This window comes from Neoarius graeffei, chromosome 2 (genome assembly GCF_027579695.1).
Source record: "Neoarius graeffei isolate fNeoGra1 chromosome 2, fNeoGra1.pri, whole genome shotgun sequence".
Taxonomy (NCBI): domain Eukaryota; kingdom Metazoa; phylum Chordata; class Actinopteri; order Siluriformes; family Ariidae; genus Neoarius; species Neoarius graeffei.
Genome location: NC_083570.1, coordinates 66,849,296 through 66,875,377, shown reverse-complemented (window position 1 = coordinate 66,875,377; position 26,082 = coordinate 66,849,296). Strand labels below are relative to the sequence as shown.

Sequence of the window (26,082 nt, the reverse complement as noted above, 5' to 3'; positions counted from 1 at the left end):
TTGACTCTGCCCTAAGGGCAGAGTCTCTCTCTCTCTCTCTCTCTCTCTGCACCACTACACAATAAATATTCACAGTGAAAATATTTTGTAAGCGCGTTTCATAAACCAAGTTATAGGATTTGTTGACAACTCGCATCGAGTTCGTTACACTTCTACCCGGCGTGAAGCACTCACAGTCATGTGGTTGTGACGTCATCGTAAACAAATCCATTCTACTCATCCAGACGACTTCACAACGGCAACGTTGCCAGATCTTTCCACTCTGGAACCCGTTCTCAAAAAGATTGCGTTTTGGGCACCCAAAACGCCGGTGCCGTGTGGACGCCAGGCCTAAACGATAAGCAATTGTATCGGAGTCACCTGAATCCGTTGCCGTGTGGACAGGGCCTCAGTCTACACAAGGAGAAATGCCAAAGACGACAAAGGGCCATAGAGGAGCCTGCAACTGCTAATCTGGAGGCTGGCAGCTGTTTGAGGATAGACTGGGTGCTACATCATAAAAAAAGATAGCCTTTTAAAGATATGGATACAGATGTGAATGTTTCACTGTCCAGTACAATAATAGTCATTCTGCTTCTCTAATGTATTTCCTGAGCCATTATTTTGGCCAGCAAAAAAAAAAAAAAAAAATCATGAAACTGACAGCACTAAAGTCGCAATTGTTTCACAGCCTGCAACACAACTCTTTACAACATATACTTCAAAAACATACTTAATGTTTATAGAAAATGGTATACTGGTTTGAAGTGCAAGGATCTTCAACCTTTCTGAATCAAAACAACCTCAGTCAGGTCAGGACAGGCGTCAATGATCGGGTGTGTGTGTGTGTGGACAACAGACATTCTGAGAGGAAAAGGACAGGAAATAAAAAGCAGCACCCTTGCTTCCCCATTTATCTTTTTGCTCAATTACCACCCCTGTCCATTACTACTTCAGTGCCATCCAATGAACTTGACTAGGGGAGGGAAAAAAAAGGTCACAAATCACAGGATAACATGGCCACTCCCTCTATTCTTTGTTCACACACAAACCCCTGGTGAGAATTCTCACTGTTTCAGGAGAAGAAACCTCTAATACCACTTGGAATGTTTCCTTTGGGCGGGTCTCGACAATCCAGACACCAGTATCCTACCCCTCCCATACCTCACATACTCACCCCAAGCCTTTAAAGACTTTTATCAAATACCTTAGATTCTGGCTTTTTCCTTCCTTCCCAAATCACAAAGTTTACAGTACACTACTGAAAAGTCATGGGCAGTTGGAACATGCCAAGAGTTATTATCTCTAGTGGAGATATCTGGAATGACTAAACACTGAAACTATTTAGTCTATACAAAAATGTTGCCTGGCTCAGTGGTCAATGCAAGCAGCTTAAAAAAAAAAAGTTTAATGATGGCTGTTGCACAGAACGACCAGATTTATCTCACAGATGGCTGCACTTTGCACTGACCACAGTGATCTTAGAACCCAAGAGTTCAGTATTAAAGCCCAATAATATCTCTCCATCATACTGAACTGCCATGTACAGGAAGCACATGAAGACAACTGAAAACAAAAGCATGATGGAAATGCCAAGTTTCTGTTGCCTGAAACCTGTAGCTAAATGTCACTGCGCTAACCTATAGTTACACTATGCAAAACAGACATGGGAGGGAAATATTCTGAGACAGCTCAGTAAATGCAAATGCAGGGAAGCTTCATTTATAGACACATTTAAGATCCCAGACCTTCATGTTAACCACCGCAACAGTAAACGTGATTGCGAATAAGAACTGATTGCTAGCAGCTGCCTCATTCTGCCAACACAAGCTTGATACATTGCCAACGCGACAATTAAATAATGCAACAGTGTTCGACAAGATTGACCAGCGAGTGGCCTAGTGGTTAGCATGTCCGTCTCTTGATCAGGAGATCGCGAGTTCTACTCACAGTCGGGTCATACCAAAGACCGTCATAAAAATGGTGCCATCTGGCAAGGCACGCTGCAATACAGATGCGAATAGGGAGTCAAACTCTCGCGGTTACCAGGACTAGCCCCCCACTGTAACCCTAGCTATGTAATAAGCGAGAGGCTGAGGGCTATGGAAACAGGGATCGGCACCGCCCTATGTGCCACATGGCGTGGGAAAGACTTTGACTGTGTTTGACAAGATTGCGCTCCAACCCACAGAAGGACCACCATTTATTCACCCAGTCTTTCACAGTGGAAGAATAGATGTAAATAAATGTGACCCTTCTGTGAGACTGGCAAGATACCATGGCAACATATCTTGAATTAAAGAACCCCTTTGTCCTTCAGTACAATTCTTCTTCTGCTAAACACAGATTATATTCAGCAAGACATATAAAGTGATTTTTGTAGTAATGAGCAGCCAAAGGTTTGTATGAAATGACAAGCAAGACTTTGCTATTCCTAGTGCAAAAACATGATTAGTGTGCATTCATCAACCTGGGAAACATCAACACAAGGACAAGAGAAAGCAGTAACATGCTTCTTACTAAGTGTAGTTGGCTATAATTCAGCACACATGTCTCTGAGCCTGATTAAACCAGCATTAATCATACGAGATTAGCATGCTTGAGGCCAGAAGACGGGGTGTTGCGTCATTGAAAAAGGGCTTACAACCAGTGTGTGTGTCTCTCCAAAACACACCTATACCTATGAAATTGGTTAAGTAGTCCCTGGAAACAATCACTCAGCTTTATTATTGTAGCTACTATATTGTAGAATATGTACTAATTTCTTCCGTTTCACTCATGCATTCCCACCCCAATCACAAAGGTACAATTCTGCAGCTCGTCATACATTGCTTAATCTCATGACTACCAACAGGCCACTCCTCCAGCCATATGCATGTGGCAATAATTAGCTAATTCTTCTCCATGGAGACAACAAACAAAGCAGATCTGAATGCATTTTATTTCATCCAAATGCTGCCAATTAATTGGGTGATTTCCTAAGGACATAAGCAAACATTACCAGAGTCCCTGATACTGTGTAGGTGTTTACTGATTGACTCGTCCTTTAAAGTGTGAAAAGCTTCAAAAAGACAACCCCCCACTCTCATTTGAAAATGCCATTTGTGGCATCTGTTCTCTTTTGTATAGCTGGTGACATCAAACCAGCCCCCCTACACACACACTGCAACCTGATACTGTCACCGGTGCACAGCATCATTAAATACTAAAGAGCAAACATGAAAAGGCAGGATAAAAAGAAAGCAAAACAAAATGGAGACAATATAGAGCGAAGAACAAATTCCTGGTCATCAATAAATTCCTCTCACCGCAGCAAAGCTAAACCACATGGCCAGATATCCATAAAGCATTCATTATCACAATAGTCTTTCTCCTCTGCACTCTCTGATAACTTATATGACCACAGAATGTTGCTGGCTTTGGGCCTAATACATCATCCCCATAACCAATCCCTAAAAATAAACAAAAAAAATGTGTGTTTAGACTCAAAAACAGAGAAGGAAAAATATATATACGTGTTGAACCATTTGATTATTTTCATTAAATAAAAAACATGACCTAAACCCCCAACTGATACTAGAACGACACTATCCAATTAATCTCATGTGTCTCATTTAACCTTATTGAAGCACTGCAATTAAAAAATGCTGAGAAGTAAAATACACTTGAACATTAAGGAAAGAATGTGCCCTACAGTGTACACATATAAACTGACTCTTTAAACAAAGCTAACAAAACTCCTTTTGATTAAATCATCTCCAGTGCCCACATCCAGCTGGCAAGATGTGAATGGTGCACAGGAAGTGATATCGCCCACACCCACCATTATCCTATAAATATATAGCGACATGGGTGTGACCAAAACATCAGAGTGCTGCCCATCTACATGGAGCCTCACTTCCTGCCATAATAGTTTTATTACTGGGTGCTCCCTATGGCTGCCTCTAAAACACAGTTTACAGTGTGTCTAGTATCAAATCAAATCAAAGATATTGGCATTTAATAGTAAAAAAAAAAAAAAGTTATTTTAAAAAAAGGTCAATGTGACTGGGGAAAAAAAATGCTGAAGCTGGTGTTTTGGGTTGTTTCCATTAATCTAAATTTGCAAATGAAGAGTTTCACTTCAACTTTCTTATTTGTAAAGAACTTACTTCAAATATGAAAATGATCTCTGATACATTAAAAAAGTGACTTTTTTTGTGCTAAAAAACTTCAGAGCCCACAACAGACAACATAAAAGAATGAGAAAATTAAAGCACTTTATTTCTCTCCATGCTAGGTTAATGGGAGGTTAACAACAACAACAACTCTCCAGTCTGATTTAAAATGATAGACAGCAACAGCTAGGAGTTTAAATAAATAAATAAATAAATCCCGCACAGATCTTATATCTTTTTTAACCTTTATAATAAAATCGAATCTATACTATAAGCAATATTTGTGTATTCACCATTGCAGCATGTAAATCTTTGAGGTGTCTCCTGTAGCGAAGGCACGTGCCTCCAATAACTTGACTTTCTGTCTGACAACACGGGCGGCGTGTCTCTCTGGACAGAAGCCAAGACAGCCATACACTGCCAAGTATCTGTTCTGAGAAAGCACTGCTGGTCAGGAAGAACAGACGAAAAGGAGAATGCAGAGAAAAAAAAAGAATGAATGAAAAAGTAAACGAAATGCCTGTTCTGCTAGGCAGACTGCCCGAACGTCTCACTCTGAAGACTGACGAAAGAGGATTTTAAGGAATACATAGAACCAGCCAAAAGTTTAGACACACCTAATTCAATGTTTATTTTGATTAATTAAAAAGATACTTCTTATGCTAAAGTAATGATGGACTGCTGTTTCTCTTTACTTAGTTGAGCAGTTCTTGACATAATATGGATTACTATAGTTGTTGAATAGGGCTATTTACTGTATTTTATTATTTACTGTTTGATGGTCTCAAATGCATCAAAAAGGCAAGTTAATTGCACTAATTAACTTTTGATGAGGCACACCTCTTAATTGAAAAGCATTCCAGGTGACTACCTCGTGAAGCTGGTTAAAATAATGGCAATAGTGTGCAAAGTGTTATCAAGGTAAACGCTGGATACTTTAAAGAATTTAAACGCTTTTGTTTGCCACATAATTCCATACAGGTTTTCATCGTTTTGATGTGTCTTCAGTATTGTTGTACAATGTAGAAAACAATCAAAATGCAGAAAAACCTATCAATGGATAGGTGTGTCCAAACTTTTGACTGCTACTGTACACTGCATGCTGTGTGAACATTCTATTTTCAATGCCATTTTGCACCTGTCTTTGTCTTGTCTTTTATTGTACTTAGATAGCTATACGTTTAGATCACTAGATGCCTACTTATAATTATACAAAAATGCATCACTGTATATGGACAAAGACAATAAAGCTCTCTTGTATCTTAATCATAATATATTCAAAACATCATAAAACCACTAAGACATGTACGCCATAGTGCAACTTCTATTAATGGAGAGAAAGGTCTACTCACACACTCCAACTTTGCTTGACAAGGTACCTTTTTTGAGAAAGTATTCCTCCTCAGAACATGAATACAAGAAAAGCTGATGTAAACAAAACACAAACCTGTTTGATTGAGTCATCAAAACTCCAGTCGACAAGGCCATTTGGTGTATTGAACGAATGCTGCTCAGTAGGGGATGGGCTGTCCCCTGGTTCATCCTTCACTTTTGGTGGAGGCGAACGGACTCGCTTTTTCACAGCTGATGGAGAGGCACCATAGACTGGGAAAGGGTATGGAGCAATTCCCACTCCCTGCTGCTGAAGAGCCAGGCTTTGCTTTCTGAGAAACTCCAACCCCTCGCCTTCGTCATCTTCACTGCCGTCCTCACCATCCATCATCTCCTCCTCTTCATCCTCTTCTCCGGCAGAAGCTGGTCCTCTGTTCATCTCCTCCTCGTCCTCCCGATCTTGCGCCGATTCCACACTACTTTGGGTAGAAACCCTGGTCGGAGGCCCTTGGCTGCTCTTCAGCGCTTGTTCTCTGGAGCTGTTGCTGAAGTATTCTGGATTTATTGGTATTCCCTGGGCACGGGCAGAAGTCATGATGGCGTGTTGTGCAGCAAGCTGTTGAGCGTACAGGATGTGGGCTTCACTCAGGTGTCGCTCTTTTCTCTCCATGTCCAGTTTAGCTTGTTGCTGCCTCTGGAGTTGCTCCATAACTGCCTCGAGTTTAACACCAGCCTGAGAGAATGCTCCTGCCTGGCTACTATCCTGAGATAAGACAGGCTGAAGACACAAACATCATTAGTTTGGGTAGTAGATGCAGCATTTCAGATATTTTCCTGCATTTTTGTCTGGACACCAACAATCAAACTTTTTTACTTAACGTTTCACATAAAAAAAGGAGGGTGAACTGTTTTTCCTCAGACTTTTGGCTTAGTACCTAGTGAACTTAGTCCATCCATGAATAGTAAAGTAAAAGCAGTAAATTGGGGTTAATCAGACTGAATTCCATAATAACTATAATAATTCCTCATGCTCTAATGATTCAAGTCTGATTATAAAAGTTAAAATCATGATTCAGCCTCCTCTTGGATAATCTGGAGACTCAAAAGTAGCTTTAAAGGTATCTGGTTTATTTAAAAAAATAAACAAAAAGCCATAATTTAAATACGACTGAAAAAAACAAAAACAAAACAGCGTGCAGGTCTTTACTAGAGCAACACACAAGTTTGTCCTTTGACCCCAATCCGTGGCTACTTGGCACTCGTGACCGGATTTCCGGCCAAACACTGTCTATATACTAGCCTAAATTTAAATAGGGCTAATTAATATCCTCCAGATCAACTGTATTCAAACAAATCATACGTGTTTCTGTCGAAAGTTGTATCGAGGTTAGAAACGAGTGCGTGAGACTCGAACACTATCCGGCGGCGGCGGATTAAAAGTATGGCGCTGTTCCAACCCAACCATCCCGTCCACTGAGAGGACAAACAGCCCAGAGACAGCAGCGGCGGACAGCGGGACAAGAAAACCCCAGGTTTGTTTGTTTGTTTTTTTCTTTCCCTATATAAGCCACATTTTACAGCGAAACCGTTATTTGTAACCACTGTACAAAAAGATCTAAAGTGTGCAAACTGGAAAAAAAAACCCCGCACAACTCCTGTAGTCATGACGTGTACAATCTGAATTACAGCTACATAAAAATCTACACAATCATTACAACAAACTGCGGCTTAGAAGGAAAATCAAAAGCGCGATCTCATGCGTTAAAAAAAGGAAACAATGTATAAACTGTTCATGGTTCTTTGATGGTTGGACGTGATTTGTTTTTAAATACAGTAGCTATTAATCAGGCTGAGTGGACTGGGACTCACCGTTTGCGCCTTGCTGCTACTGGAATTATCCACCATCCCTCCTCTTCTACAGAGCTTTTTTTTTCTTTCTTTCCCCCCCCCTCACCAAGACAGCAGTCTGTCCGTGCTCAATCAACACATCCAGAGTGTGTGCATCCACCTAATATTATGCTTAATATTCTTCTGATTGTCCTCTAGTGCTCCCAAGGAAAAAACAAAATCGATGTTGGGATTTAAAGAAGAGGAAGAAAAAAAAAACCAGGGGGCCAGCCAAAGGGAAACGCTTGCTGACCTCCCCTCCTGAAGTGGCGCGTGCATGAGGACTCCTCCACTCACTCCCCTTGGCTTTCCTCCACTCCACCCCCCAACACACACACACACACACACAGCCCGCCTACAGCAACAAGTTGGCCTTCCAGCACAGCGTAGCCACACACCTTTACACACACACACTGTTCTGTCGGAATAATTGTTGGAGATGCGCCTATTAACAGCACATTGATGCATTTGTCAGATCAGTCACTTTCCTTGGTAAAACGCACAGTAGTGATCTTTCTGTCTGTATCTCAGAACCACGCTTTTCACAATGGAACTGCAGAGTAATTTTATTTCTTTTGGGTGAAGAACACGCACTATGATGGTCAACTGCTAATATGACACCATTACTATGTATTTGCTCATTATACCACAGCCCTGTTGAATTCTCGATTCTGATTGGTCAGAAAGTGCTATTCTAGGAAAATAATCTACGACGTGACGTAGGACTTTTTTTTCCCTATTTTACCATCTCGTTTTTATTTGTACGAACAACCATCCAGCCAATTATAGATTCAGCTAACTTCAATTGGAATAGCTATGTACAAAAATGCAGACATGGGATTTAAAAACACACAAACACTAAATGCAGGATGGAAGTACGTACGTCCATTATTTTTTTGTCCTTATTAGCTCCGACTGTCTCTTCCGAACATTGATTTTTCTATAACAGCATGAGCCTAAGTATTTTTAATCTTTTCTTTGACAGAAATTCATTAATTGTTTTTAACTGTTACAAAACATGCACAAGACAAGTTCCTGCGGCTATGAAGATTCACTCCCTTTTTTCCCTCTGCCACTCACAGAAAGTTGCTTCTTTTGTGATTAAGTTTCATAACCTAAAAAATAACCTACATTAAAATAGTTGCCTATAGTTGGAATTTTATTAAACCAAGTTTGTGTTTTTTCAATTCAAAATTTTGGATCAAGTTCTAGGAGTGGAAAGTTCAATAATAAAACTCGTAGCAGTGTTTAAAAAAATATAAATATGGCTAAAGGGTATAATATTAAAGCTCAATATAGCTATTTATAATAATAGAGCGATAATAATTTGTTAAACGAGAGCTATGTTCTGTCCAGCCCCCTAGTTCAATGCACTACACAGGGCGTGGCATATTAGCTCTTTCAGCCTACGTGCACTGCAAGCCCTCAAACAAGCTCGCATACTGCCCTCTAGTGGTGCTAGCTTCCCATCAGCTGTTTTATTTCCATGCATTTTCATTACGGGTAGAAATAAGTCCTGATGTTGTACAAAGGGTCATTCAGCTTCCACAATATGTAGTGTTTGAGAATTCATAGACAGCTGTAATTCAGAAACAGTGCTCAGATTCAGTAAATATATATCTCCCTTTATTAGGTCCACCACTATCTTACAAGCAAAAGAACATTATACAGGCCAATTAAATAACACAAATATCATGACGTGGCAAAGACTTCAAGTACAAGAGGCCCACTCTGTCCCGACAATGGCAACGGTCCCTCAGAAGACTCTGAGAAGAAAACATAGGAGAAACACAGACATGTTACAACTAAATATGCTCATTTTGCCGACTATGCAACATGCTTCTTGTGCTATGGCTGTACTTGCTTTGTTGGAGGACATCATAAAACAGGACACACACAGTATGTTATTCAAGATTAATTAGGCTTTTGTTTGCTGTTGCACTTAAGATACATCACCCTTCTTAGTGAGAATATCAGACTAATGAACGAAGTCTCTGTCTACTTAATTTCGAAATGTGTTATCAAGAACATGCCTGTTGGTGTTAAAATATGAAAATGTATTTTTATACATATAAAATATGTATGCTCTACCTATATATTTTTATCCTTCTTAATTTTTGAAGTCAGTTACTCACTTAACACCAACATGAAGACCCCCCCCAAAACAGGAGATGAGTATGGACTAGTATACTGGTGCATGAGAACAAGAGTACAAGACCAAACCCATGAACTTTAAAATCGAGTCTAATCACATGAACATTTTTATAAATAAAAACCCAGCTTTCCAATATTGATGTAATTATACAGGAGGGCTACAAGTTAAGCACAAAATCACTCTTCAAATATTGTTCCACTTCATACTGGAATTTGTGAAACTGGACTATCCCTGTGATTTTAGAAAATGGCTAAAACAGATTACATCTCTGTTGAGAGAACATTTTATTTAAATTAATATTTGCATAATTATATGCAAAAATGTACAAGGGTTTATGAAAATATTTTGGGTGACAAACCTTACATTACTTATTACATGAGCTCTTATAAAGCACTAGTGCAAAACTAATGGCACAAATGATGGACCTCAAATACGTTCTATTACATTTGGGAAAGATTTGTGTGCAAGTGTTCACAAAACTGCTCCTTGAAAGAGGCATGACTTGTTTGTGTTTTTATATATATATATAATGTGTGTGTGTGCGCGCCAACACTCACCATTACTGCAGAAGTCTATGCTTTGTCAATACCAAGTTCCTCAGGTGTAGGAATTCCCAGCTCAGTAAGTGTGGGGCGAAGCTCTTGAATAACATATGGATAGATCTCTTTGTGTGGACCTGCTTTGTCCTGTGCCCCAAAAAAAAATATATAAAAAAAAAAAAAATAAATAAAAATTTTATATATATATATATATATATATATATATATATATATATATATATATATATATATATAAATAACACACACAGCAACAATTATTTATTCAATATGCTTTTACATCCAAATGCATACATACAATTCAAGGTTAAGGTAAATATAGTGCTCAGCGTAAATGAGTACACCCCCTTTGAAAAGTTACATTTTAAACACTCAATGAACACAAAACAATTTCCAAAATGTTGACAAGACAAAGTTTAACATCTGTTTAACTTGTAACGTGAAAGTAAGGTTAAAAATATAACCTGATTACACATTTTTCAGTTTTACTCAAATTAGGGTGGTGCAAAAATGAGTACACCCCACTGAAAGTCTCTGGAGCAAAGCTAAATTTTATGCTTAGTTTACACGTACCCAGGTATGTATAGAAACCGATAACCCCGCCTCTCCGTTTTCAAAAATATCCACGATTACACCAGACCGTTCTCCAAAATATCTGCATTTACACGGATCCGCATAGATACGCGGCTAAGCACTATTACAAGCATGCCAAACATATAGGTGGCAGAAAAGAAGTATAAAGCCATATTAGCCTATCAGAATCGTGAAAATACAAGTGACATGACAGCGACGTTGGTAAGCAGCAAGCCTGGGTCTTGGTAGGAGGAAAAGTGCCTGAAAAACTGTGACCCTCCTCGCAGTCCTTCTCCTCTGCTCCTCATAAAGCAGTTGTAGTCCTATTTGCAAATGCAAACAAACCAAGTGTTTGCAAATATGTAAAAAGGACGACCACCCGTGTTGCATCCATGAGACCATCAAACCAAAATATTGAGCGCCTGACGCAAATATTGTTCTGTGACACATATCGCGACGTCGGGAAAATCAAACTCCGTTTTCCACTATTTACACGCAGGCATGAAAACGGAGTTCAGAAATCTCCATTTTGCCCGGAGTTTTCATCCGTTTTCAGTGACTGAAACCTCCGTTTACATGTAAATGAGGGGTGCAACCGCATAAATAAATATGCTTCTTCATAGATATCCGGCTACGTGTAAACGGGGCTGTAGACTACAAATCACAGGTGAATCTAATTAGTCATTGCACAGGTGTCCAGCAGACAGTTGACTATAAAAAAAGTGTGTTACTTAAAGAAAACCCCTTCCCATTTCATACTGTCAGCAACGGCACCACATGGAAGAGAAATGACAAGACCTGAGAAAGAAAATTTCTTTACGCCACAACGGTGAAAGCTACAAGATGATCAGCAAAGCTTTACTTAGTCAGAATACTGTAGCAAAAGTGGTACAAAAATTTAAGAAAGATGGAACTGCAACCATCTCACAGAGATGTCCAGGTCGTCCACGGAAGTTAACACCTCGACAGGAGCATCTTCTGATGAGAAGCATTGAAGAAAATCGGCATGCAAGTTCACTGCACTTATCTAAAGAAGTAGAAAGCCAAACTGGGGTGACTATTTCCCGTGACACAATACGGCGTACACTGCAGAGGAATGGCACGCATGGATGCCGTCCACGAAAGAAGCCTCTCCTAAAGCCCAGGCACAAAAAAGCCTGCCTAGAGTTTGCCAGGGCCCATGCTGACAAAGATGAAGGCTACTGGGACTCTATACTCTGGAGTGATGAGACCAAGATAAATGTTTTTGGAACTGATGGCTTCAAAACTGTATGGCGTCGCAAAGGTGAGGAATACAAAGAAAAATGCATGGTGCCTACAGTGAAACATGGTGGTGGCAGTGTCCTTATGTGGGGCTGCATGAGTGCTGCTGGTGTCGGGGAGCTGCATTTCATTGACGGCATCATGAATTCACGGATGTATTGCTCTATACTGAAAGAGAAGATGCTATCATCACTCCGTGCCCTTGGTCGTCGTGCACTTTTCCAACATGACAATGATCCTAAACACACATCTAAGGCCACTGTTGGATTTCTGAAGAAGAGCAGGGTGAAAGTGATTCAGTGGCCAAGTATGTCTCCTGATCTGAACCCAATCGAACACCTATGGGGAATTCTGAAGAGACAAGTTGAGCATCACTCTCCATCCAGTCACTAAAAGAGGTTGAAGAATGGAAAAAAGATTGATGTTGCAAAACGTCGCCAACTTGTTCATTCCATGCCTAGAAGACTTGGTGCCGTCATTAAAAATCATGGAGGCCATACAAAGTACTAGATGTAGTAGTTTTTGTTGTGGGGTGTACTCATTTTTGCACCACCCTAATTTGAGTAAAACTGAAAAAAAAAAGTGTAATCCAAGTTATATTATTAACCTTACTTTCCCGTTTAAGTTAAACAGATGTTATATTAAACTTTGTCTTGTCAACATTTTGGAAATTGTTTGTGTTCATTGAGATATTGTTTAAAATGTTACTTTTCAAAGTGGGTGGACTCATTTACGCTGAGCACTGTAATATGCTAGGGGTATACTAGGGATTAAAACTTTTACATTCTATTATCTTAACCTCAGCAAACTGGAAGATTAATAAATACACAGAACAAGAATCATATCAATGCCGAATGCATTTCAGAATGTTTGTTTAAAAAAACAGTACTGACCTTAACTGCCTCAAGAATACGGATGGCACTGCCCAAGTCATTCAATCGCCGACAAGCTCTTAAAGCTGCTTCCAGGATTTTGGGCTCAGGTACCAGGTCATAGCCAATCAAAGTGTTCATACCTGGGAGGGAAGGAAGGAAGGAAGGGGGGAGAAAAAAAAAAAGTGAAGTGTGTTATTCTGGCTGATGCAGGAGAAGTAAACACTTCTCGGCACCCAAAACCCCAGATGGATACATATTTAATTATGAATCCAAATAATGTAGGCAGTCAATGATTCACAATTTGACCAATATTAGACCTGCATTAAGAAAACGTGCTTTGTACTGCTATGGAGCATTTGCATGTGACGTCACATCCGATCCAGATTGTAAACAGACGCCACCTTGTCGGTCAAATGCCATATTTCCGCCTTCTACTTCTACCTTTTCTTCTGGAAAACCCTACTCTATATATATATATATATATATATATATATATATATATATATATATATATATATATATATATATATATATATATATATAAATTCTACTACAACATCAACTCCACTGAAAATCAATAAAACATAAGACGAGTGGAATCCTGTGTCCGAGTCCTTCCCTTTCAAGTGTGGGAAACCCATGATGCTCACATACACTTGACAGTAGGCTGCCACGGGACCCTGACAGGCGTGCAAAATGGATTGCTGCTATCAGGTATACCATATATACAGTAATAGTGATAGACTACAAGCTCTCCCTACCTGTGCACGTTTATGTTTTGTGTGTATTTTTGCGTGTTGTTTGTTTGTACCGGACTTCAATATCCACTACAACCGTATGGACTTACTGGACATTGGTTTCCAGCAGAAAATGACGGTTTGTAGCGATTTCCATCGCATGCACAACATTCCGGACGGGATAGCGAGACCAGCGGGGTCTCAATACTTAAGTGACTTACCAGTCCAATGAGGATTGTTATTTTCTTGTTTACAAGATGCCACATCTGAGGGGGGCTGACAAATCCTGAATTTCTGTAAAGATAACTGTCCAGAGATTTATAAGCACGCAGTGCTTCACCACTGAACAGCAACGGAAAGTTAATGAGGTAATTATACACATCTGGGTATTCCGCTGGCAGTTCAATATCCACTGACACGGTCATGAAAACTACGTCCGGTAAGCGATAAGGGTCACTAATCTGTAGGTCGTTTATTTTAGACATATATCTAATTATCTGTTCATTAGAAAAACGAGCCGTGTAGTCCGTCGGTTGAAATTGATCCATTTTGTACACAAGTGCAGCAATATTCAGCTGTGTTTTTTACCGACAAGATGGCGGCTGTTTACATTCCGGTCACGTGACTGCAAGAGGTCTATAGTCATGTGAACTCAAAGAACTGTGTGTTTTCAGTAATGAATACACCCACAGAAATGAGAAAAAAAAAAAAAAAAAACCAGGTGAGCTGGATGTTTTAAAGAACCAGGAAAAAGATTTCCTTTGAAAAGCACGTGTCTTGTTACAGTTGGAAATGTTTTTCCTTTTTATCATATCTTGTCCAAGAAAACTTGAAACTAAGATTCAGTTCACTGTAAATACAAAATGTTTAAGGTTGTTTATCTCCAGACTAAAAGTTTAAAACAAAGACTAAAATAAAGCAGAAATATAAAAAAAAGTGTGAGAGATAAAAAATAAAAATTCATGACTGACCTTTCCTGAGCTCCCAAGCATCAATATCTGGTTTGTTAAAGTAGGTGACCCAGCGAGCATCAAACTCTTCATCTGTCTCCTGCTTGCCATGGGAATAGCATCGACTAGCTAAAGGAGCTGGCAGGAAAACAATACGTTTGGGGGGTGTAAACAGCCTGCATGTAATTTAATTATTTATGAAATACACTATATGGCAAAAGTTTGTGGACACCTGACCAATCATACCATGTGGTTGTGGAACATCACATTCTAGATTTAATCCCACTTTACTGTTATATAACCTCCACTCTTCTGAAAAGGCTTTCCGCTAGATTTTGGAACGTGGCTGTGGGGATGTGCATTCAGCCAGCCTCAAGAGCTTTAGTGAGTTCAGACACTGATGTCAAGAAGGAGGCCTGGTGTTCCAGTTCATCCTAAAAGGTGTTCAGTGAGGTTTGGAGGTCAGCCCTCTGTACAGGACACTTAAGCTCTTCCACTCCAACCTTGGCATACCATATCTTTATGGATCTCCCTTCATGCACAGGAGCAATCTCTTGCTGGAACATGTTTGGGCCTCTTCGTTCCAGTGAAGAGAAATCTTAATACTCCAGCAAGCAAAGACATTCTAAATAATTATATGCTTGTAACATTGTGGTGACAGTTTGGGGAAGAACCACATATGGATGTGATGATCAGATGTCCACATACTTTTGGACATTGTAATGCATGAAAAAGCCAAATCAGAACTCAGAGCTGACCTGGTATACTTTAAATCCATTCTTATCATAGCAGACATTAATGTAAAACAGCATACAGAAATATAGCTAGAGTTTTGAGTTAATTATAGATGTGTTTTTTTTTTAATCTGTTGATGTTTATGAATGTAGTGCCTGTTGTTGGGACTGCACAATTCAACAAGAATAAGCTAAAACAATGAGCTACAATCAATCAACTGCTATACTGAAATAAATGTTCAGGAGCAAGAACATGGAGTACAGATGGAAAAACATACACCAATGTTCATTTACTTACAGACTGAATGGTAAATATTACCAACTCAAAACTATTTATTACTCAGTTAATAAGTGCAAGTGAAAGGCTTAATCTTTAATAAGTATGTGACATAGTAAAACCAAATATTTCAAAAGTTTGGCAAACATATTAGTCAGCATTGTTCACATGTCTATAAATCACTCTGCCCAATAAAAGCACCATTTTGGAATGGAGCATTCAGGTTACTTACTGAAAGTGAAAAAGACAGGGTCCCTTAAATAGAAGGCAACATGCATCATGTATCTTTATGCCACGTCATAGCAGTAACATAACAGGTCCTCACTAGATGAGCTGTTCTTGTGCACGCACGTGTATAAGGGATGATAATCTCACATGTCCTGACGGTTTATTTATTTCTATAAGTGCAGAGTTCAGCTCTGGGACCTGAACTCCGTAACACTACCCCAACTACAGCTAGGGGAGTGCAAGAGCACACCGATAGTGGGCATTGGCTGGAGGTTACAGCAAGGTTCCTCTGGGACATGTCACCAATTTAGTACATTTTTGAGGGCATACAACCTACAGTAGATTTAGTATTAGAGGAGTATCAGAACGTCAACAATTTTATCAGTTTTAACTTAAGTCACACCTGTGTTTTGGTAACACAAATGTCGTTTTATTTACAATGAATCAGAGTTGATAAATGTCTTGATAACGGTCCTTTCTGGATGAGTCAGTCAGTCATATATTCGAGATAGTCCAAAGCAGTGTAAAATGCTACCTAACTTCATTCAACCTGCAATAAACACAGTGCTGTATCAGAAAGTGTGACATGAACAATAGATTTGTCTGTAAACACATTCATCTTGAATCAGGGTCAAAAGTTAATATTTCAAGTTCTGCATGATTTGAACTAGAAAGAAATGCTATGCGGCAGCACGGTGGCATAGTGGTTAGCGCTTTCGCCTCACAGCAAGAAGGTCCAGGTTCAAGCCCCGTGGCCGGCGAGGGCCTTTCTGTGCGGAGTTTGCATGCTCTGCCCATGTCCGTGTGGGTTTCCTCTGGGTGCTCTGGTTTTCCCCACAGTGTAAAGACATGCAGGTTAGGTTAACTGGTGACTCTAAATTGACGGTAGATGTGAATGGTTGTCTGTGTCTGGAGTTGCATTTCGACTACAACCGCGCTGAACCGTGCTGGCTGGAAGTGGGTGGACACATTGGGTGGAGTTAGCGAAAGTGGGTGGACGTCATGTGATGTCGTTAAGCAGCGCAAACAGTGACATCAGTGACAGTGGCGGAACAAGTCCGAGCCGGGCCGGGGGCGGGGCAAATGACCGGGCATTTTATTAAAGCTTATCATAACATCATTTTAGGCTACAAAATGTCCGCAACTGCGGTGTTTACCAATTTCAACACTACCGGGTGCAACTATGTTATTTAGTACATCAAGTCCTTCAAACGAACATGTAACTCAGAAACAAAAAACATTAGGATACTGTACATGGCTCATAATAAAACATCAATAGCCTATACTGCGCACATTATTTGAAGGGCATACGAATGAGCGCTCAGAGTGGTGACAGGAAGAGTCAGAAATAAAAGGAGGGCGGTGCAAACCTCACTGAATGCACTGTGTTTACCAATTTCAACACTACGGGGTGCAACTGTTATTTTGTACATTAAGTCCTTCAAACGAACATGTAACTCAAACAAAAAAACATTAGGTGACATACTGTACATGGCTCATAATAAAACATCAATAGCCTACTGCGCGCATTATTTGAAGGGCATACAGCGAGCCTTGCGCTCCGCGAACTCGTCCACGATGCTCTGTATGTCACTGATTCAGTGATCTTTTAAGCGGTAGTCTCACGACCCGAATAGTAAACAATAAACATGGAGGACATGGAGTCGTTAGTGTTGCTGGTCTCGGTGCTGTGGCTTGTTGTCACCAACAACGCGGACAGATACTGGCAAGAGCGTATAGATGAGGCGAGGCGCATAAGGCTTCAGAAATTCTCGTAATTCATAATTCTTCTTCTTCCGGGTTTGCGGTGTTTACAGATCCCAGCGCGCTCGCGGGGCGTGTGTGGGCATGTGAGGACACTCCTCCTCACCAATCAGTGCACAGGGGAGTGTCTGCTCACGCCCCCAGCCTCAGTCGGCACGGTTTGGCTCGCTTCAGCCCCACTCCAAAACGGTGCGAGTTTTAGGGGCTAAGCAGGGCTGAAACGAGCTGAGTCGTGCTGGTTTTTGGTAGTCGAAACGCGAGCCGTGTCGGGCTGAAGTGAGCTGAAGCGAGCTGAAAAAGGGTAGTGGAAAAGGGCCATAAGTGTCAGCCCTGTGAGGACCTGGCGACTTGTCCAGGGTGTACCCCGCCTTTCGCCTGTAGTCGGCTGGGATAGCCTCCAGCTTGCCTGCGACCCTGTAGAACAGGATAAAGCAGCTACAGATAATGAGATGAGATGAATGAGAAATGCTATGCAGTGATCAGCACAGCATCCATGCATAATATACATCTTATTCATTTTGACCATGAATCACATTCATACAGATTCACTGTATGATATAGGTCTATATAATGTAATCAGTGCCATGTCCTATAGTCTAAGGCAGAAGAAATCAATGAAAATTTGTAAAGGTCCAGTTCCTTTAAATGCTACAAAAAGACGATTTGAAGTTTTAATACTTGAACACACATTATCAATGTTTTGGTTTCAGTGACATTTCTTTCAGAAAGCCATCTTGTCAGTTTCACAACACAGTAGAAAAACCTGTATAGGCTGTTTCACAATCACGGTTATCTTTTTGAATAACACCAACTAAACCCTGCAACTATCGCAAGCTGGCCTAGTGGTTAGCGTGTCCGACTCTTGATCGGGAGATCGCAAGTTCTACTCACGGTTGGGTCATACCAAAGACCATTATAAAAATGGTACCTACTGCCGTCTGACAAGGCACGCTGCAATACAGATGTGAGTGGGGAGTCAAACTCTCACGGTTACCAGAGGACTAACCCCCCCACTGTAACCCTAGCTAGGTAATAGGCAAGAGGCCAAGGGCTATGGAAACGGGGATCGGCGCCACCCTATGGCGTGGGAAGGACTTTGATTTTTGAAACCCTGCAACTAGGTCCAGTATACATATGCTGGACTTTCTTATACCCCATTTTACAGGGTCACACCAGCCCTACCTACAGCAGTAACGTCTCTTAGAAGTTTTTATAAATGTCTAAGAATCAAATGCGGGCTCAGTTTTGACCTTGTGGTCATTTCATTTAATTCTACTTTAATTATTAAACTTAGATTTTACTGGTTAAATTCAGAATTGCTTTTTTTTAAATCACTAACAGTTTCATTTTGGGATGTATATTTCTCACAATAGATATAGTTCAGTGGAAGTTACTTTTTTTTTGGTAAACTAAGTGCCTCAGACAGCATCATTTGTCCATCAAAATATCATCTCCAGAAAACACTCACCATATGCTGAGGTTGTAAATGATTAAGAAAATATTTGTCTCTTTTGAAGCAGAACACTGTTGTTGCACAGTTGTTTTTTTTTTTAAAGTGTTGCCAGGCAAAACAAGCATCGCCCAGTAGCATTTATGATGAATATGAAGGACGATATCATGAAAAAATGATTGACCTTGTGTGTGAACATACTTGGCCAATAAAAATGGTTCTGATTCTCTGCTGCTCTCAGCCAATCAGAACACACTGTACTGTGCGATTGTTACACTCCTATAGCCTCTATATTGCCCCTTTTCCACCAAAGCAGTTCCAGGGCTGGTTCGGGGCCAGTGCTTAGTTTGGAACCGGGTTTTCTGTTTCCACTGACAAAGAACTGGCTCTGGGGCCAGTCTCTGCTGGGCCAGAGGAAAGAACCGCTTACGTCGGGGGGGGCAGCAGAGTTGTTAAGACCAACAACAATAAGACCGCGAAAGATCGCCATTTTTAAGCGACGAGAAGCAGCAGCTGTACAAACGCGAAGTCATCCATTATTATTATTGTTGCTGCTTCTTCTGTGTTGTTTTTGCTTCGATATTCGCGCCAAGGTTTATGCAAACGTAGCGACGTAACTGACGTATACAGCGACGTAACTGACGTGGCTTCCCTTAGCACCGTGAGCTATGGAAAAGCAAACTGGTTCTCAGCTGGCTCGCAAGTTGAACGAGTTGTGAACCAGCCCTGGAACTGATTTGGTGGAAAAGGGGTATGAGGCAGTAGCCACAAAAACCTTGACCGGATGACCCCCAAAATCTTGGAGGTTCTACTTGAGACCAATGCCCATCTATCTTGAAAGTTTCATGAAGACTGGTTCAGCCGTTTTCCCGTAACATCATTAACCAAAACCAAAAAAAAAAAAAAAAAAAGACCGCGCACCCTGGTGGACTCCATCCTGGGCAAAGTTTAAAAAAAAAAACTTGAAACAGATGCGAGACACATTTGCAGCATAGCTTCACATGTGGTTGAAATGAGGCAAAAAATAAATAAGTTATCCCCCCTCTCGAAAACTACAAGGATCGTCACTACTTCAGTTATTAGTTACCAACATGTACAAACATTGAACAGCATTTGAAAATTTTCACTTAAAAATCATATACATAAAAGTTTTTCCACTTTGTATACATTCTTCTTGTGGACTATAAGAAAGTGGGTCAATTTTAGAAACACACTATATGCTGTCTTCTCATCACAAGTAACACACCTGGTATATGACCTATAGCTCTGAAATTCTGCGTAGTACATTCCCATCATAAAAGGTAATTTTTGGCAACAGAGAAACCCAAAATTCTGAGGTTTGACTTTTGTGGACCCGAAAAGTATACCCCGATTGTGAAACAGCCCGTATAAACTCTCCCCTTACTGACATATCTCCAACCCTGTGACTACTCTCTGGACTGATGAGCTTCCATCCATTATCCGTAACTGTTTATCCTGTGCATGGTCGCAGGCGAGCTGGAGCCTATCCCAGCTGACTATGGGTGAGAGGCAGTGCACACCCTGGACAAGTCAGCAGGTCATTGCAGGGCTGACACAGAGACAAACAACCATTCACACTCACATTCACACCTACGGTCAATTTGGAGTCACCAATTAGCCTAACCTGCATGTCTTTGGACTGTGGTGGAAACCTGAGCATCTGGAGGAAGCCCATGCAGACACGGAGAGAACATGCAAACTCTACACAGAGAGGCCCTTGTTAGCCACTGGACTCAAATCCAGAACCTTCTTGCTGTGAGGCAACACCACTATCCACTCCACCACTGTGCCGCCTACCTGATGATCTTCCTTCCATCTATTATCTGTAGCCGCTTATCCTGTACACAGTCGCAGGCAAGCTGGAGCCTATCCCAGCTGACTATGGGCGAAAGGTGGGGGTACACCCTGGACAAGTCACCAGATCATCACAGGGCTGACACAGACAACCATTCACACCTACGGTCAATTTAGAGTCACTAGTTAACCTAACCTGCATGTCTTTGGACTGTGGGGGAAACCGGAGCACCCGGAGAGGACCCATGCAGACACGGGGAGAACATGCAAACTCCGCACAGAAAGGTCCTTGCCGGCCAGAATCTTCTTGCTGTGAGGCGACACCACTAAACCACTGTGCCGCCCTCTGATGATCTTCCTTAAGCTAAATAAGTTGCATGCCAATGGATTTGCGCCAGGTTCATTAAAAAAAAAAAAAATTTTGGTTCCCATACATTTATCAGCTCTGCTATGGGATTGTTTCATGTACTTGGTGTGGTTTGCTGAAATACTTTGCTGGCTCCTCATCCTGACTGTGGTCCACCAGTTGATGGCCCCTGCTCTGCGGTGCTCTCCAGCCAGTAAAAGACGATGGCACAATAAAGCCATAAAAAGCTATTTACATTCAGTTGAATGTTGCATATTAACTAAGAGCAACAAGCAGTGCGGGGAGAGGAAGAATTGCATTTCCGCAATTTCCACAAAATGAAATGCAGGCCACTGATTTATCTCCGACAGCTTCAAAAGCCTTTTGCTGACACACTGTTGTTGAAGCACTTCCTTTTGGAGTGACCCCTTTCAAAACTGTCTCTCTCACCAGTATACATACAGTTAAGATAAACGCAATACTAGTTATTACTAATAATAGCAATTATCCAACCAGGCTCTCTTTTATTGTGGGAGACATTAACGAGTTTAGCGTATGTAGCAGGCGAGCACTCCCAGTTCGGCGATAATAAAACTATGTATTTCACTTAAAAAAAAAAGGAATAAAAGAAAAGAAGCTAAGGGACAACTTTACCTCACACTTCACATCTGTTAAACATGCAGGATATGGATGAACTGCTGTTTGCTAAGGCTGGAAATCCATTATGAGCTTGAAACGAGCAAGGACGAGTGAAACAAGGACAGAGAGCCTCATGCACTTTCTCTGTCAGGCCTGAAACATTTAGCGGGTCATTACAAGGACACGGTCAAAATTTAGCTAGTGCCGAAGTATCGTGAATCAAAATGCAACGTATACTTAAAGAACAACTCACTCTGATGTAGGACATTAGATAGAACTACAAACACTAATATCTAGCTAGTCAAGGTTTTCTCTCTACCTGTGATTAGCGCGCAAGCTAACTAGCTAGCAGCTAAGCTACCTAGCTGATAGCAAATTCAGAAGGTGCTCCTCTCACCACAAGGTCGTTAATTCAAACATTAACCTAATCAGCATTTTACCTATATTCTGTGGTCGAGCCTGTGTTATGCTCCGAGCAGCAGAGAAGGACAGACGAAGGGCGGATCTGAACATGCTGCAGGACACCAGGCTCACTGCGGCTCTGAAGTACAGGGTGAGTTTGTGAACACGGGAAGGCCGATACCGGATGGTGTAGCTTACAGACAGCACTGCGCATGCGCCTAACAGTACTTCCTGTCTGTGCAAAAGTTTGACATGTTCAAATTTTCTGTCCAGTTAGATATTATAGTCAGGGAGCATATGTAACCTACTTTGCAAAATTTGCCAAGTCTGGTTTCTCAGTATTAACCCTTTATTTACATCCCAAACAAATCATTTTTACTTGTTATAATGTCAGCAATCACTATTTTCACCAAAAAGGAAATGCTAAATATAGCATGTAAAAACGTAAAAAAACAAAACGTATCTGTATCACTTAAGTCCATTATAACATCTGTATTTTTTTTAAGTTACCCATTTACTAACTTTGTGAATAGAAATCATATATTTACATGGCAAGGCAAGGCAAGTTTATTTATATAGCACATTTCATACACAATGGCAGTTCAATGTGCTTTACAGAAGTAAAAACAAAAACAGTAAACAATAGAGAAATAAAATTACATAAAATAATTTTATTTTTATTCTAAAACAATTAATTAAAAGAATTAAAAGAAAATAATAAGAATTAAACAATAGTAGAAATAAAATAATAAAATGAAGTAGAAATAGGAGGAGAAAAAAAAGAAACCAGCAGAATAGAATAAAGAATAAAATAGAATAAAGTTAAAATTAAAGTAAATTTAAAACATGCAGAGAAAGTAAAGATTATAAAAAAAGAAGACAATATTAATTATTTAACAGAAAGCATCTGAAAACAGCTTGGTCTTTAACCTAGATTTAAAACTGCCAACAGCAGGAGCATTTTTAATGTCCTCTGGCAGTTGGTTCCATAGCTGTACTGCATAGTAGCTAAAAGCTGCTTCACCATACTTTGTTTTAACAACTGGTTTTAATAGTAAATTTTTCTGTTTTGATCTGGTAGATCTGATTGGGTTAGGCCGCTGCAACATATCAGAGAGGTAATTGGGCCCTGTACCATTTAGAGATTTGTATACCAGCAGCAATACTTTAAAGTATTTAAAAAAGTGGGAGCATATAAAGGTTGAAAAGTAATGGTCCAAGAATCGACCCCTGGGGGACACCACAGGTCAAGGACATTGACGTTGAGGAACAATTTCCCAGGGTAACAGAGAAGCTTCTATCTTTTAAGTATGAATTTAACCAATTGATAACTTCACCAGTCAATCCAACCCAGTGTTCAAGTCGATATAGCAGTATGTTGTGATCAATAGTATCAAAAGCTGCACTGAGGTCCAGTAATACCAGGACCGATGTTTTGCCTGCATCAGTATTAAGACGTATGTCATTTATAACTTTAATCAGCGCTGTTTCAGCTTGATACATGATATCAAGTTAAGTTTAAAATGAGACATTTAAGTACATAGAGAACATAAAAAAGCCAGAAATATATAAAATGTGTGTGTGTGTTATTTACCAGCTGGGAGGTCCGTATGGTGAAATACCGTGACCGAGGTCTTGAGAGTACTGAGCGAGGCCCTCTGGGCCGAGGTCAGTATTCAAGGCCGAGGTCACGGTATTTCACCATATGGACCGACCTTAAGCTGGTAAATAATATATATATTTTTTTTCTTTACCAAATTCTAACAGAAAACGAGAGCGCCCAAAAGGGGAAACCGAGCAGAGCCACCATTTTGAATCCTCATCCACGGCTGTAATGCAAATGGCTTCCTCCTCGGTATACAAGTGCACTTCCATGGCAGGAAAAAAACTACATTTTGCCACCTATGTAGTCCCCTATTTATACAAATAGGAGTCATTCAGGATTCAGCCATGTTTTTGCTCGGCGTTAGCAGCAGTTAGAGGTTTTTAGCTTTCTCCTGAAATGTTTTCTTTTATTTCTTCTTCCTCAGGGTAGTAAAACTCGCTTTCGCTGTGAACACTCTCGTTATCGCTATCCATGCTGTAAAATTAATGCTATTCTCCTGAGAAATGCTGGCAAAAATTTCTAAGATTTTTGATGATCTTATAAATAAATCTTATAAAAAAAGATAAATGTTGACAAAAAATGCTACTATGTTTGTTGTTGTTGTGAACGAGTGAGTCGCCAGAGGTCTTCTTCTTTTTGAATGGTGGTTGACAACGACTTCGGTGTATTACCGCCACCGCTGGACTGGAGTGTGGAACAGTAGTTGCCTCTTCTAAAAAATTAAATGCGTCTTATTAGACCTGTCTCTTTCAAAAAAGTAAACAAAAAAAAAATCTTCCCATTACTTCTTTGTAAAATATTTTTTAGTCTGAATGTTGTATCATTGGCCTCTACGTGTTCAATAAAAACCTGTCTCTCTTGCTGGTATTTCCTACAGTGAATCAGGACATGCTCTACAGTTTCTGGGCTTCCCATGCAGAATTCGCAGTTACCATCAGCGTGCCTGTTCATTTTAGCGAGAGTGCTATTCAGCTTTGTGTGCCCCATTCTCAGTCTGGCCAACACCACTTCTTCTTGTCTTGCACCCCCATCACCAACAATTTTCGAGACTTGAGGCTGAATGTTAAAAAGATGCCTCCCAGTGGGCCCACTGTCCCAGAGCTGCTGCCATTTACTGTTAATTTTGGTTTTAATTATGCTCTTTACTTCTGCCTTGCAATACTTTATGTGCGTATCCATATTCTCTTTGCTTGCTGCTCTTTTGGCATATTTATCTGCCATCTCATTCCCCTCAACCCCTATGTGAGCAGGAACCCATAAAAAAGAACACTTAAAACCCGCCTTTAGTAATGCACTTGCCAGCTGAAGAATCTCAAATAGAATGTCATCCCTGGTTGTTGAGTGAGAGAGCTGAATACTTTGAAGGGCTGAACTAGAGTCAGATGCTATAACTATTTGCCTGTTTCTCATGTCATTACCCTCTAACCAAAGCAGGGCAAACCATATGGCTACCAGTTCCGCTGTGTATACCGCCAGATCGTCTGTCAGCCTCTTAGATATGGCCAACCCAAGTTCAGGGACCACATGCGCCACTCCCACACTGCAAAAACCCGGCTTACAAAAACAAGAAAAAAAAGTAATAAAATTAGGAATATTTTACTTAAAATAAGCAAAATTATCTGCCAACAGAACAAGAAAATTTGACTTGGTAAGATTTTTAAAAACAAGTAAATATATCTAGCTTTAGAAACCCCACAGATGTCTTAAAACTAGTGTATTTATACTAGAAACAAGTAAAGTTGTACTACTCATTTTAACATGCTAGATACTTTGTCCCCCAACCAACAGTTTGACTATTTCATCTGGGCATATTGGTGTGCTCTGTTTAAGTAAGTGTTTATACCAACTGAGACCGCCAAATAAATCAAAATCAAAACAACAAACCAATCCATTTTGTAGCCTATTTTTGTTGCCAGCTTGACAATACAACAATTCATTTCATTTAGTTATCTGTTTTGTGTTAAGATATTAAAAGGAAGGATAAGATGCTTGAAATAAGAAATTCTGACTTTGACAAACTTGTCATGGTTAATATAACACCGATGAAATTATGGTAATTCTCATTTTAAGAAAGAACTTACTCATAACCAGTAATAAAATCTCAATAACAAGCTATAATACCTTATTAAGATAATTGAGGGAAAAAATGCTTAAAGTAAGTGAAATACTCTTACACAAAACCTGCCTGGAAAGGAGAATTATCTTGGCAGACAAATAACAAGCATATTTTGTCTTGATTTAAGATATTTAATCTTGGTTAGATTTTACTTTTTGCAGTGTGGTTGTAGTGTTCTGATATGTACCCACTCACTCTCCATTTGTCCACTTCACCCTCTTGCCTTTCCTCAAGCAGCCC

General features: G+C 40.2%; 2 protein-coding genes across 2 annotated transcripts in view; both read right to left on the bottom strand.

Moving 5' to 3' along the window:
* Positions 1–7,647, bottom strand: part of arid3b (AT-rich interactive domain 3B) — a 30,388-nt gene extending 22,741 nt beyond the window's left edge. The window contains exons 1-2 of the mRNA XM_060909119.1: positions 7,338–7,647; positions 5,584–6,246 (exon numbers count right to left, since the gene is read on the bottom strand). Of these exons, the coding sequence (XP_060765102.1) occupies positions 5,584–6,246; positions 7,338–7,373 (699 nt within the window). The 5' untranslated portion in view covers positions 7,374–7,647. The remainder of the gene's footprint in view (positions 1–5,583; positions 6,247–7,337) is intronic.
* A 1,312-nt stretch (positions 7,648–8,959) lies between these two features.
* Positions 8,960–22,309, bottom strand: LOC132881818 (cytochrome c oxidase subunit 5A, mitochondrial). Its single transcript, XM_060914747.1, has 5 exons — positions 22,159–22,309; positions 14,487–14,603; positions 12,797–12,918; positions 10,068–10,196; positions 8,960–9,121 (listed from the first exon to the last, which is right to left on the bottom strand). Exons 1-4 carry the CDS (start codon positions 22,229–22,231, stop codon positions 10,083–10,085), a joined length of 426 nt encoding a protein of 141 aa, XP_060770730.1. The 5' UTR covers positions 22,232–22,309; the 3' UTR covers positions 8,960–9,121; positions 10,068–10,082.
* Between the last annotated feature and the right edge of the window lie 3,773 nt (positions 22,310–26,082).